Genomic DNA, 12,963 nt, shown 5'->3' with positions numbered 1-12,963 from the left:
TGTAAGCTAAAAAGTAGATCTTGGTAAAACATATTATACTTAATAAGTGGGGTCCAAAAATTTAATCTTATGAACTGCAAGGTAGCATTGTCCTGTGAAGCTGGCCCGCTCAGAATCCCAGCTGCTTTTGGTGCCCCCTGGTGGCAGTTGTCCACCCTGGTTTAAATATGAATTTTGGCAATTCTGTGACTTTTGGCACAGTGACTGTTAATTTTAAGAAGCTGCTGGGTTTAAGTGGTGCCCTGTAATGGGCACAGCCCAGGGAGTTTGGACCTAGAGAATGCCAGAGACCCTCCACCTTCACTGTTTTCAAGTTGGATTGTCTTGCCATTTTCCCTCCCAGCCTTGCCTGCCTCTCTACTTCCTCCCGAGCCCCGCTCCCTCCCCCAGCTGCTGCAGTAACCTTAAGTCATTGCAGATGTTACAGAAAAATCCGAACGAACTTTTTGGCCAGCCCAATACTCTATTATAGCACAGGCACTTGGTAAAATTGTGCGGCTCAGACAAATGCCGTATTTCTGACCTACATTCATAAAGTATATGGAACAAATATGCAATGCAAAGAACCTATATGATTATAGGTTCTGACAGTTGATACTCTTAAAGAAAGAGGAAAGGACCTTTTTCTTAAAATACTTTCAGACTTTTAAGTGATTCCTTTCTCTTCTAATATGGTTTTAAATGAAAAGTTTATATAAATTTGTAAAGGTGGAATTGTTTAATTTTAAGTTTATTCCTTGAAAGTTCACTTGTCCTGATCGTCAGGTATATTGATCACACTATTAAGTGTTTTCAATAGACATGTCAGATGTTGGAAGACTTTAAATATTTTTTTCAAACTTTTTCTTACTTGGGTCATAGACCAACTGAACCAGAACTTTTTTTCATCTTCCCCACTTTATGTAGCTTTGTTATTTGACGAATGATATTTTAAACTATTTCTAGTTCTGTTAATGATAGTGAAAATAGTACACAAAGGCTACATACGTTCTGTTTCATATATTCTAATTCAAAATAAGCTATTCAGACTATCACTTGCCACATTTGTTTACAGATAGTTTTGAATTTTTTTAAAAAGTACTTATAAATGCATTCATTTAGGATGTTATTGCCATTACACACCATGAAATTCCTTTGGGTAGTATGGGAAAGTATTTTGATAATATTAACACTCAATGCTATGTATATTTTACTTATTGTCATTTAGGTTAGGGAAGAAATAAGGTACTCAGATTTAACATATTCGTTTTCTAGTTTATGCATTGCATATTTGTTTCCTATGCTTTATGTATGTACTGCATTTAATAATGGAGTTTAACACACGATTAATGAGATATTCTATTTGGTTTTCTTTTTTTTTTAATTTATTTTTTATTAAATTTATTTATTTATTTTTAATTTATATTTGGCTGCGTTGGGTCTTCATTGCTGTGCGCCAGCTTTCTCTAGTTGCAGCGAGCGGGGGCTACTCTTCACTGTGGCACGTGAGCTTCTCATTGCAGTGGCTTCTCTTGTTTCAGAGCCCGGGCTCTAGGCGCGCGGGCTTCAGTAGTTGTGGCTCACGGGCTTAGTTGCTTCACGGCATGTGGGATCTTCCCGGACTAGGGCTCAAACCCGTGTCCCCTGCATTGGCAGGCGGATTCTTAACCACTGCACCACCAGGGAAGTCCCTGGTTTTCTTTTTAGTAGTTCAGTATAGTCAAATAGCTAGCTGTTTTCTGAACTAACCATTTTCTGTGTCTGTACACTTCTAGAACACTGGTGCAGAGTTGGCATTAAATAATCACTAAATGAAAAATACCCTGTTATAACAATATTCTGCCATTTTAGCTTGCTTTTAAATGAGTGATGATACTAAACCATGGTAATTGCTAAACTTATCCCATGTTTTCCCATGTGGCAGTCGATTAAGTGATGTTCTAAAGAGAAAACGACTGCCAAAACGAGGATCAAGAAGGCCAAAGTATTCACCTCCAAGAGATGATGACAAAGTAGACAATCAAGGTAATTTTTGTGATGAAACTATGAGGCAGTAAAGGGAAAGGTGGTAGCAGTTAAGGATACATACTTCATTAAAATTGCTGATAGCTTTGAAGCATGCCTGAGTTTCCTGAATTCCCAGTGTTCTTAGTTCTTTTAGCTAATTTATTAAGAGTGGGGATCTTAAAATTCAGTTGGTTTTCATCGATTGCACTGAAATGATTTAATCATCATTCTCTTTTCATAGCTAAAAGCCCCACCACTACTCAGTCACCTAAATCTTCTTTTCTGGCAAGCTTGAATCCAAAAACATGGGGAAGGTTAAGCGCACAGTCTCACAGCAACAACATTGAACCGGCCCGAGCTGCGGGAGTTAGTGGTCTTGCCAGGGCCGCCTCAAAGGACACCATATCCAATAACAGGTAAGTGGGGGGTTCTGTGTCACCTCTGTTCTCAGGTCAGAAAAACTTCCCATTTTTCGGTCAGCATATTTATTGTATGGAGATGAAACATGGACACAGACCTTTAATTTATGCTCAGAGGTAGCATAGCTCAAGGTTGGAGCCGCTTCTCAGTTCTTGAACCCTGTGTCTGGCTTTGTCCTGCGTTCCAGTCTCACATTTTAAAATTCCTTTCAACATGTCTACTTGGGAGTTGTGTATGTTCAGAGCCAAACAAATAGGTTTCCCATTGAACCTGTCCTTTAGTTCTGTTCTGGAAAAGGGAAAGCCGACGTATTTTCTGTACACATACATGCACGCTCTTTTATGATAACCCTCCTCTACCCTTTACAATGGAAGGTAAGGCTCTTAGAGCAGAGCCCTTTTTTGGAAACTTAGAACTCTGTCAGCGAAACTATTTCACACTAGTTTATCGCTTTAAAAAATTATTTCTTTAAAATCCTAAGGATTGTTCTGTCTTTTGGCCCTGGATGTAACATACCAGCAAGGAGTACTTCTTCTGCAAATAAGAAATTTTAAAAAATCAAATTCCATTGGGAAAACAAGGAAGTTCTTTTTGTTTGGTTGATTGCTTTGGTTGGTTGGTGGTTCTGAACTTCAGTTAATAAAAATAACTAAGCAAATATATTTCTGAAGCCATTAGAATTTGTAATTTAAACAGCGAGGTCTCAGCTGTCATAGCTAATTGTGCACCTAACAGGTGCATGTTTCTTGTCTATAGTTCTTTACTTCAGCTCTCCAGGGAACATAAGTAAAGGACAGTGCAGATATGTCTGTACCTTAGATAACAGTCATGTAAAATTGCTTTCAGGTGAACACTCAGGAAACTCTTAGGTTGTAGAGTCCCTAGAAGTTAGAACTGTTTCTTTGGTCTTCATGTAATGACCTGAAATGTATTTTAAGTACCTGTGCATTTCTCTAGGTATATCTTAGCCCACTTTCAAACTGAAACTTAATTGGATTAATGTGGAATCTAAATTTACTAGTCTATAAGCATAGGCCAAAAAGGATTTTAAATGTAGCAACTATTTGCCTTAGACCAGAAGTTATAACTGAAATCCTTTCTGTGTACACTGAGACTTTAATATCTTTTTCCTTCTGGCAGAGAAAAAATCAAAGGCTGGATTAAAGAGCAGGCGCATAGATTTGTAGAGCGTTATTTCAGTTCTGAGAACATGGATGGAAGCAACCCTGCACTGAACGTCCTGCAGAGACTTTGTGCTGCAACCGAACAACTCAACCTCCAGGTACCGTGACTGGTGCATCTGGCTGCTTCTCTTTTGTCTCTTCCGGTGCCTCTTCCGGCGTCTCTTCCGGCGTCTCTTCCGGCCTGCTCTTCCTTTCCTTGGTGACTCTCTAGCTTTTTAGCCAGACATGTACCTTTGGTGCTGACATTTCTTTAACTTGTCCCTTGACTTTTCGTGCATCATTTTATCCTTAGATGGGCTAGACATCTGGTCTTTGACTTTCTTTCCTTCACCTGCCTTATTTCTTGACAAATGAAGAGACTTCAGAAATGTCCCTCAAGCACATCTCTTCTCTCAGTCCTCTTCAGCTACAGGTGTTAGCATTGAAAAGACCTTCCTTAACCCCTCTTTACCTGTGGCCTGAGAGTACTCAGAGAGGGTAGAGATGTAATAACTAAGCCTGTTGTGTTTCATCTGACTCTGTTTCCATTTTTGATATACTTTGAGCAATATGAGTAGTATATGTTTTCCAAGAAATTGTCTGTTTCATTCAGACTTTAAATGTACTAATATAAAGCCATACCTTGAACTCTTGTTATATCTTTTCATTTTTGTATTGTAGCTCTATTCCTCCATTCGTATTCTCATCCTTTGTCTTTTTTTTTTTTTTTTAACACAACTCCATTGGTTGAATATGAAGGGTTTTTTTTAATGTTAGTATGGATACTGGTTTTCTGTTATGAAGTAGTAACATTTTGTGAATGTGTGTGTAGGTAAGATGTTATTTTTCAAAGCTCTACCAAGAATGCACCACCTGCCCCTGCCTTCTTTTTTAAAGGTGTTAAGAAAGTATCCAGTTGCTTTTGGGGAAATGTGAATTGTGCATTTAGTAAAGGCTGTCTAAATCAGTAAATATTGTTTTCAATTCTTTCAGGTGGATGGTGGAGCTGAGTGCCTTGTAGAAATCCGTAGCATAGTCTCAGAGTCGGATGTTTCATCATTTGAAATCCAACATAGTGGATTTGTGAAGCAGCTATTGCTTTATTTGACATCTAAAAGCGAAAAGGATGCTGTGAGCAGAGAGATCAGATTAAAGAGATTCCTTCATGTGTTTTTTTCTTCTCCAGTAAGTTATCTAATAATAATGCCTGTGTGTCTTACTTTAAGCATCATTGTTCACTAGTGTGTATATTTTCATCCCAGTAGTAATTTCGAGTAGTTTTTGGTCAAAATATTGAGGTAAAGTTTTTAGGTTGCTTATTATACACAGTTGGATTCCTTGGTCTTTTATACATCAGGTAAATAGTAAAACAACGAAATGGTGACTTGAAGCAAGGGCCTGTTCTGTGGTTGATGAATCTTGAGTCTTTGTTTTTCTGTCAGACAAGCCATTAATAGTAGTCTCTCACTTGTGAATGTATTTTATTCTCAACATCTGTTTTTAAACATATTGCAGTTTGCAGTATATTTTTTTTAAGGGAAATATAATAGGCATAATGTAGCTATAGACATAAGATAGAGTAGACAGATACATTTCTATTTTGTATGTAAAACACAGAACTAACAATTTCATTGAAGAGTACTTAATCACCATTTATAATGTGGATTATGAGACCAGAAGCCACAGAGCAGCTTCACTTCCTTCACCCTCAGTGAGTGAGAGCAAGACAGTAACCTGGACACTGCTGACTCAGCATCACTCTGCTTGTTCATAATGGCTTCAGAGAAGGCATCCCTAGGGAAGAGTCTCTGATTCAGCTGTGTAGTAGGGCTAAGGACAAGTCTCCTGTGTGAAACTGTGTCACCATGTCTTTTCAGTGTTTGCAGGCATTGCTTGTATTATTTTAACTTGTGTGGCTACCTAAAGCAGAATTGATGTTTATTTGAGAATCATTAGATGTGTAGCAATATTGGATATAGTTTTATACCATGCTTAAAATTATGTACGGGTCTGTAATCTCTTATCTGAAACTCCTTGGGGCTGGATGGGTTTCACGAGTTCTACCATACAGTATATACAGCATGTATTACCTGATATATCCCCAGTGGATTCTGAACAGTGCTTTGTACACATTAAATATTTTTGCAGCAAAACATATGACTATTCCTACTAAATAAAGGTTGAATAAAGACTCCACATGGCCTTGTGTCTGTCTGAGTCAGGTTTTGCCACCAAATGAGTTGTGTTTTCAAGCCTTTTGGACTTAGGAATTGTGAATATGGGATTGTGGGCCTATGCAGAAAGAATGTCTTTATTGAAATAATTTATTTGGAAACACTGGTCTAACCAACTCCATCAAAAAAGGTACAATAGATTAGATCTCTTGTAAAACTACCTATTAAATTTTCTTGTTGAGCATTCCATTTTCATGAGGCCTTGCTTATTAACCTATTGGTTTATTTATAACTTTAGCTTCCTGGAGAAGAGCCCATTGGAAGAGTAGAACCAGTGGGTAATGCACCTTTGTTGGCATTAGTTCACAAGATGAACAACTGCCTCAGCCAGATGGAACAGTTTCCAGTCAAAGTGCATGACTTTCCGAGTGGAAACGGCACAGGAGGCAGGTAAGGATCATTGCCTAGGTGTGCCCTTGCCATTGGACTTTATGCTTCATTTGGTTGAGGTAAGGTGGCAAGAGGTCTAGTGACATCTTGGTCTGCTCAAGGAACATTCATCTATAAGGACCACAGAAATTAAATATTCTAAAGTGTGAATCAAATAATTTTTATCCCTAAAGTCGTACCCCGTACCTTAAACATGATGTTTTGAAAATATAAAACCAACTTGTGCTGGCAAGTTGTAATAGGCTTAGTTTTCCTTAAATTGATGTACTTTAATATATAAAGCTTTTCTCCAAGAAGTTTGTAGATATGGATAATAAAATGTTTACTTTCTGTGCAATAATGTGATTTCATATGGGATCTAAGTGGTTTTGCAAAAACTTTGCATTTTGATGGGCTTTAACAAATAAGTTTTTTTCCATAATATAGTAGTTTTACAGGACTCATGAAGTGCTACAGAAAGAATTCATTAAGTTCATTGTTGTGTTCTTACAGAATGTTACATGCTTCCTGGAATATTATGACTAGCAGCCTAGAAAATTTTTAAAAGTAGTTTGGTTTTAAAAACACAGTCTGGTGTATTTTAAAGACATTTAAATTTTTGGCTGAATTAAAACAGTATGCATTATTGAATAATGAAGTGATCAGTGTGCACTAGGTTTTTTTCTGCTTTGAAATTTAATGTAGAGAGTGGTATTTAATTTTGATTATTGAACTGTCCTGGAAGATTTTTATGAAATAAAGGGACACTTTCAAATATATTTGAGAAAACCATAGTGTTTTTCATTTTTATCTAAATTTGTGTAAAATATGTATGTTTACATATGTATATATCAATATAATGGAATATTCTTTCCCATACCCCTATTTGCATGCGTTACAGAACCTTGTAGATAACTGCATTTTAAACTCGTCTTACTCTTGCCAGACCTTTTCAGAAATGAGCAGTTGAATATCGTTACCAGGTCTAGACTGGTATAGCTGTTAAACTGCTTCACTCAAAAGACTATAGCAAAGTAAAATTTAAAGGTTAGATTTTAAAGTAATTTTGTAGCTGAAATCTTTGAAAGCAAAAATGAGAGGGTTTGTTGTTTGTTTTTAAATAAATAGGATTTAGTAGGCAATGGCAAAATATTGCAGAAGTGAGCATGCCCAAACGGTTCAGGAATTTTTATCCTGGGGAAATAATTAAATCTCGATGGTGAGGTATTTCCGCTTACATAGATTCACGGTGGGACAGAGATGGAAAGTTGAGTTAACGTTTTCATATGCGTGCGTACACATCCTCTTTTATTTCTTATTTTATCATAAAAAGTTTTTTCCAATAACTTGGAATTGCTGGCTTTACTATATACATAACTGGTAAGTGCTACTTTGTGTCTCAAGAAAAATGCAGAGTTTGTATTATCTTGCTTTTATTTTAGTTAGTGTGTGTTGGTTTTGAAAATAATAGAATAACTTTTTTTTTCACAAATTATCTTGAGCTTTTCTCTCAACAGAGGATCACAGGCTTTAAAATTTTTCAACACACATCAGTTAAAATGCCAGTTACAAAGACATCCAGACTGTGCAAATGTGAAGCAGTGGAAGGGTGGACCTGTCAAGATTGACCCTCTGGCTTTGGTGCAAGCTATCGAGAGATACCTTGTAGTTAGAGGTACTTTCTGTACATGTATATTGTGTGTTTATATGTACATTTGGGGTGAAATTAATATTAAGGGATATATAAATTATTTCCCTATTGCTACTTCTGTCAAAACCTAGCATCAGGAACTTGTGTACTCATCATTTATTTTATATGTAGTATGTAGAAATGTTAAATTTTGTAGGGATTGACTGCTTACTTGGTTGATTGGGTGATGAGTTACTTTATCCTGGTGGAATGTAATGGAAATCACATTTTGTATCTGACAGTTTTCTTAATCTTTCTGCTTTGTAGAGCAAAATGTAATACACATGTTTTTCTAGGAATATGTTAGTTTAACCAGTATATATAGGCTTTTCTTTGCCACATGAAATTGCTAGGAGTTTAACAGACTTCTTGGGTCCTTAGGGTATGGAAGAGTAAGAGAAGATGATGAAGACAGTGACGATGATGGCTCTGATGAGGAAATAGACGAGTCTCTGGTAAGGTGCTGTTCTCACCAAGTTTTAATGTGTGAAGTTCAGGGCCTATAGCTTCAATGGATTTTGTTTTGCTTTATTTAGGCTGCTCAATTCTTAAATTCAGGAAATGTACGACACAGGCTACAGTTTTACATTGGAGAACATTTGCTGCCGTATAACATGACTGTGTATCAGGCAGTACGGCAGTTCAGTATACAGGCTGAAGATGAACGGGAATCCACGGATGATGAGAGCAATCCTCTAGGAAGAGCTGGTATTTGGACGAAAACTCATACAATATGGCAAGTCTGAAAATGATTTTGTTTGGTTTTTCATCAACATTGATACTGTTCGTGTGTTTTGGAATTCCTGTTACTGGCTGGCTTGCATAAGGAGAGAGGGGACTCTAAATTCTGTTTTATTATTAAAAGCCACTTCAAATGTTCCATCTTGTGTGTGTGTGTATGTGTGTGTATTTAGCTTCCTCACTAAGTCTGCTTGAAAATGTGTTTGGGCAATAAATAATCATAATTTGCATCTACTTTTCTAGTAGCTTCATTTCAAGTCTTTAAATAAGGCAAAAATGTCTCCATAAGTTGATGTTCCTTTAGGTAGTACGAAGTTTGGCATCTCTGAGCCGTTAGAGGCATTTGGATGCAGCTTCCTGCATTGTTGGTGAATGTCTACTACTTATTTAAACAAGGTGATTCTTCTCAGAGCCACCCCCTGGAGTTTCTCAGGTGGCCCCTCCTAGGTGATCTTTTCTAGGAAGCAGTCCCATTGGCAGTTCTCCAAATCCACAACTAGGGGGAGAGAGGATAGCCCTCAGAGAGTTGTTCTGGTAACTCTGTGGTGTCTGTGGCTTGCACTTTGGCCTTGCAGAATAATTTGCCATTTTAAAATCTACTTTGGGTTTACATACTCTTACTACTTTAGGTACAAACCCGTGAGAGAGGATGAAGAAAGCAATAAAGATTGTGTTGGTGGTAAAAGAGGAAGAGCCCAAACAGCTCCAACAAAAACTTCCCCTAGAAATGCAAAAAAGCACGATGAGTTGTGGAACGGTAAGTGATGTCTAGAGGGGCAAGGAGATCGCCATGGGGCAGTAGTCTTCCTGTCTTGAAGGTTTTGATGGAGTGATTTATATCTAGTAGTAAAATCTTTTAATATAATTTATAAAAATATGAATTACTACAAACACTTGGCTGCTTTTAATTGAACCCTTGACTTTAATGTCTAGAAAGTGAAAAGTTATCTTGAAAGAATTTTGGGGAAAACTTACCATTCTTTCTATGAAGAATTCATGTTTTTATGAAAGCAAAAACAAATTTCATTAGTAGAACATATGCACTAAAGAAGAGGCTGGACATTGGCAGGTTGGCTATTAATTTTTATTGTTATTCATTATAATAGTGTGATCCACCAATTATAGAAGGAATAAAAAGTTTTGCTAGGTTATAAAATGACTTACAGAAAGTAGTAAAACCTCCCAATTGACTTACCTTCCTTTGTAGTATTTCCTTCCAGTCTAACTTTGCTCCTTTCCTCCCTTTCTTTTTTATAAGATGGTAACAGTGCCTTACCGATAGGCTGCGTTCCTTGGGGACCAGCCCCTATCAGGGATTTCCAAACACTGGTGTTGATGAAATTTTCCCTGGTCCACAGAAATAAGGGCATTGTAGCAACTTTGTTTTTCATAAAACTCAGTTTTTTCTATATAAAAGGGTGTTTGAGATATTTGTTTTCTATGTTTTTGGTATTAAAACAATTGCCCTTTTATGCAGAGATAGTGTTGTGATTTTTAATTTCTTTGCTTGGTAGAAGTAAATGGCAACAGTTTCAATCTCTCTCTTTTTTAATGCTATTACTTTATGAGATCTAAGAACAAAGGAATTGCAGGTCCTACTTGGAAACTATCACAGTCTATCTTGTCCTAAGTCTTGGATTAAATAACCAAATCTTATTTTTATCAGATTTTTAACTTGGGAGTATTTGTTTGTCTTACATGGCCATTTTAAGCCAGATATAAAAAATCCAGGAAATTTCTGTAACAGTGAACTTAAATTTAAACACCTTTTCTTTACTCCTCTCTGGCCATTTTATTGTTAGTTATTTTTCTGATATAAAGGAGAAATGCAAAGGAGTCAGTTTTTCTCCTTTACAATGTATGAGTATGGGAGAGAAAGTGAAGTTTTCCTAAGCCTGGATGATTTATCTGTAAGATAAAAAGGGAAAAAAAATGTTCAAGCTATCAGTACTCTACTAATAAGATACCGAGAGTTAAATCTTACCCACGCGTGGTTACTGTTTTTAGGCGTGTTGAGGTGATGCTGGCTGGCTTCATTGACTCCGCCTTTCTAACTTTGATCAAACTTTGATCTTTTGCCCTCTAGATGGAGTGTGCCCATCAGTATCAAATCCTTTAGAAGTTTACCTCATACCCACACCACCTGAAAATATAACTTTTGAAGACCCTTCATTAGATGTGATTCTTCTTTTAAGAGTTTTACATGCCATCAGTCGATACTGGTATTACTTGTATGATGTGAGTAATGTTGCCTACTTTTGAACTTTTCCCTGATGTGTTGTCCATTACATGTTTTTTCTTAGTTTCTGTCTAGTGCTTGATCAATTTCCTGTTGTACTAGAAATAGAAACAATGATTCAGCTGAACAGCAGGGATCCTAGCCCAGTGAAGTGCAGTATACTCTGCAGTGGGGACTTCTCCCCCACTGGTTTTTCCCCTGGCCTATGTTCTTGGATTAGTTCTCTTGGCAGACTTGTAAATATTCTCTAGCTATAATTTATAAAATTAAGCTACCACATAAAAATTGAACATTAATTTATTAGTTAAAAAATCTTTAGGTACCTTTAGCTAAAAGTTCATTAAGATGTGTATTAAATTCAAGTGAAAGTTGAATGCTTGTCTTTGATACTTCTCTAGTGGAGGGAAGAGTGAAGGAGCTGGCCCTGCATGAAGCGTTCGCTGCTATGTCAGTGGCACGTGGGGTTGGGCTGTCTCAGCTGTGCGTTGTGAAAGCTGCCATTCGGGTTGGGGCATGCCAATAAGAAGCTGTATGTTGGAAACTAGCAGGGGAAATCTCGGCACTCTGCATACGTATTTGGGAATAAAGGAAACGATAGTGAATATAATCCTAATGTTTTACTACATAATAGACTTTTTTTTTTGTTTAACATTTTACAGAACGCAGTGTGCAAGGAGATTATCCCAACTAGTGAATTTATTAACAGTAAGTTGACAGCAAAAGCAAATAGGCAGCTTCAGGATCCTTTAGTAATCATGACAGGAAACATCCCAACATGGCTTACTGAACTAGGAAAAACCTGGTAAGACAATCACTTCTGTAGTGGTGGGCTTGGGAGTGTTATCATTGTGTTGGTCTTTACATATCTTGTTACAAAAACATAGTCTTTAGCAAACCTATTTAAATGTGTTTAGTTAACGTGGTTTTTGATCATAGCTTGCTTAATAGTGTAACTTCAGCATCCAAACAGGCTAGATGAGCTGGGGCCGGTACTAGGTCTACTTGATAGTATCTTTATATATGAAATAGGGAAGTACACAAGGATTTTTAGTGAGGAGATTCAGCCCTCTTCCATCATAAAATTGGACACCAAAGGTGGAGTTTGGTTGATTCTCTCCCTGAGCCTGTTTGGGTTCAGACCTACATTCTTGGAGACTATAGGACTGCACTGATGGATACGGGAGCCACCAGCCACATGTAGCTGTATTTACATTTAGATGAATTAAAACGAAAAATTTTAAATGGAGTTTTTTGGTCACACTACCCACATTCTCACGTGGCTACCCATATTGTACAGAATAGATGCTGAATGCTTAGATAATCATAGGAAATGCTCTGGACAGTTCTGTGTCAGGAACTGCCAAAATCATACGTCAAGAGGCAGCAGGGCCTTGGTACTGCAGAGTTCATTCTTTAAAAATAAGCAGCTGCCTTTTGGCAGTTTTGAGTGACTTAACAAATGCCAAAACCAAGAGGAAAATCATGAACTTAGTGAAACCATTACTTGTGTGTATGTGGAATGGGATGGGTTGGCAACCTGGTGAGGTGGTGATTATATTTTAAAATTTCGCCTTCACTAGTCATGTTATGCTTACTGAAGGTCATTGGGTAGATTAAAGCTGATCTTGGATGGACTTGATTTTAATGGTTGAATTTCAGATTTCATAGTGAATGGCTACTTAATGCATTATTACTTGATCACTTAGAAATTTCATGCAAGAATTATGAAAATTCTTCAAAATTAGTTGAGTAGACCATTTTTATTGGTTACATTATAATTATTAATCTGTATCATATCAAAAGTTGTTTCTGAGCTGGGTTTTTTAATGGTTTCTGATTCTAATTCAGTTAATAAATTTATATCGCATCTCTTTACAGCCCGTTTTTCTTCCCTTTTGATACCCGGCAAATGCTTTTTTATGTAACTGCATTTGATCGGGACCGAGCAATGCAAAGATTACTTGATACCAACCCAGAAATCAACCAGTCTGATTCTCAAGATAGCAGAGTTGCACCTAGATTGGATAGAAAAAAAGTAAGTTTCTCCCCAAAATATTTAAAGCTAAGTCATACTGATAATGGGAAAACTAGAAATGTGATGCATCTGACTGTCCCTATTGG

The 12,963-nt window shown here is 37.0% G+C and overlaps 1 protein-coding gene across 18 annotated transcripts in view; it reads left to right on the top strand.

The window, feature by feature from the left end:
• TRIP12 (thyroid hormone receptor interactor 12) overlaps positions 1–12,963 on the top strand; it is a 144,447-nt gene that overhangs the window by 111,564 nt on the left and 19,920 nt on the right. For 13 of the 18 annotated variants that reach the window (XM_057551521.1, XM_057551520.1, XM_057551532.1 and 10 more), the window contains 12 exons: positions 1,904–2,004; positions 2,228–2,402; positions 3,547–3,688; positions 4,563–4,754; positions 6,042–6,193; positions 7,675–7,847; positions 8,244–8,317; positions 8,399–8,598; positions 9,233–9,360; positions 10,690–10,841; positions 11,502–11,644; positions 12,721–12,877. In XM_057551521.1, the coding sequence (XP_057407504.1) occupies positions 1,904–2,004; positions 2,228–2,402; positions 3,547–3,688; positions 4,563–4,754; positions 6,042–6,193; positions 7,675–7,847; positions 8,244–8,317; positions 8,399–8,598; positions 9,233–9,360; positions 10,690–10,841; positions 11,502–11,644; positions 12,721–12,877 (1,789 nt within the window). The remainder of the gene's footprint in view (positions 1–1,903; positions 2,005–2,227; positions 2,403–3,546; positions 3,689–4,562; positions 4,755–6,041; positions 6,194–7,674; positions 7,848–8,243; positions 8,318–8,398; positions 8,599–9,232; positions 9,361–10,689; positions 10,842–11,501; positions 11,645–12,720; positions 12,878–12,963) is intronic. The other 5 variants (XM_057551523.1, XM_057551528.1, XM_057551524.1 and 2 more) reach the window with 1 other exon arrangement.

This window comes from Balaenoptera acutorostrata, chromosome 8, assembly GCF_949987535.1.
Source record: "Balaenoptera acutorostrata chromosome 8, mBalAcu1.1, whole genome shotgun sequence".
NCBI classification, from domain to species: domain Eukaryota; kingdom Metazoa; phylum Chordata; class Mammalia; order Artiodactyla; family Balaenopteridae; genus Balaenoptera; species Balaenoptera acutorostrata.
Note: the sequence above shows the minus strand (reverse complement) of the source record. Positions and strands in the feature narration are given on the sequence as shown.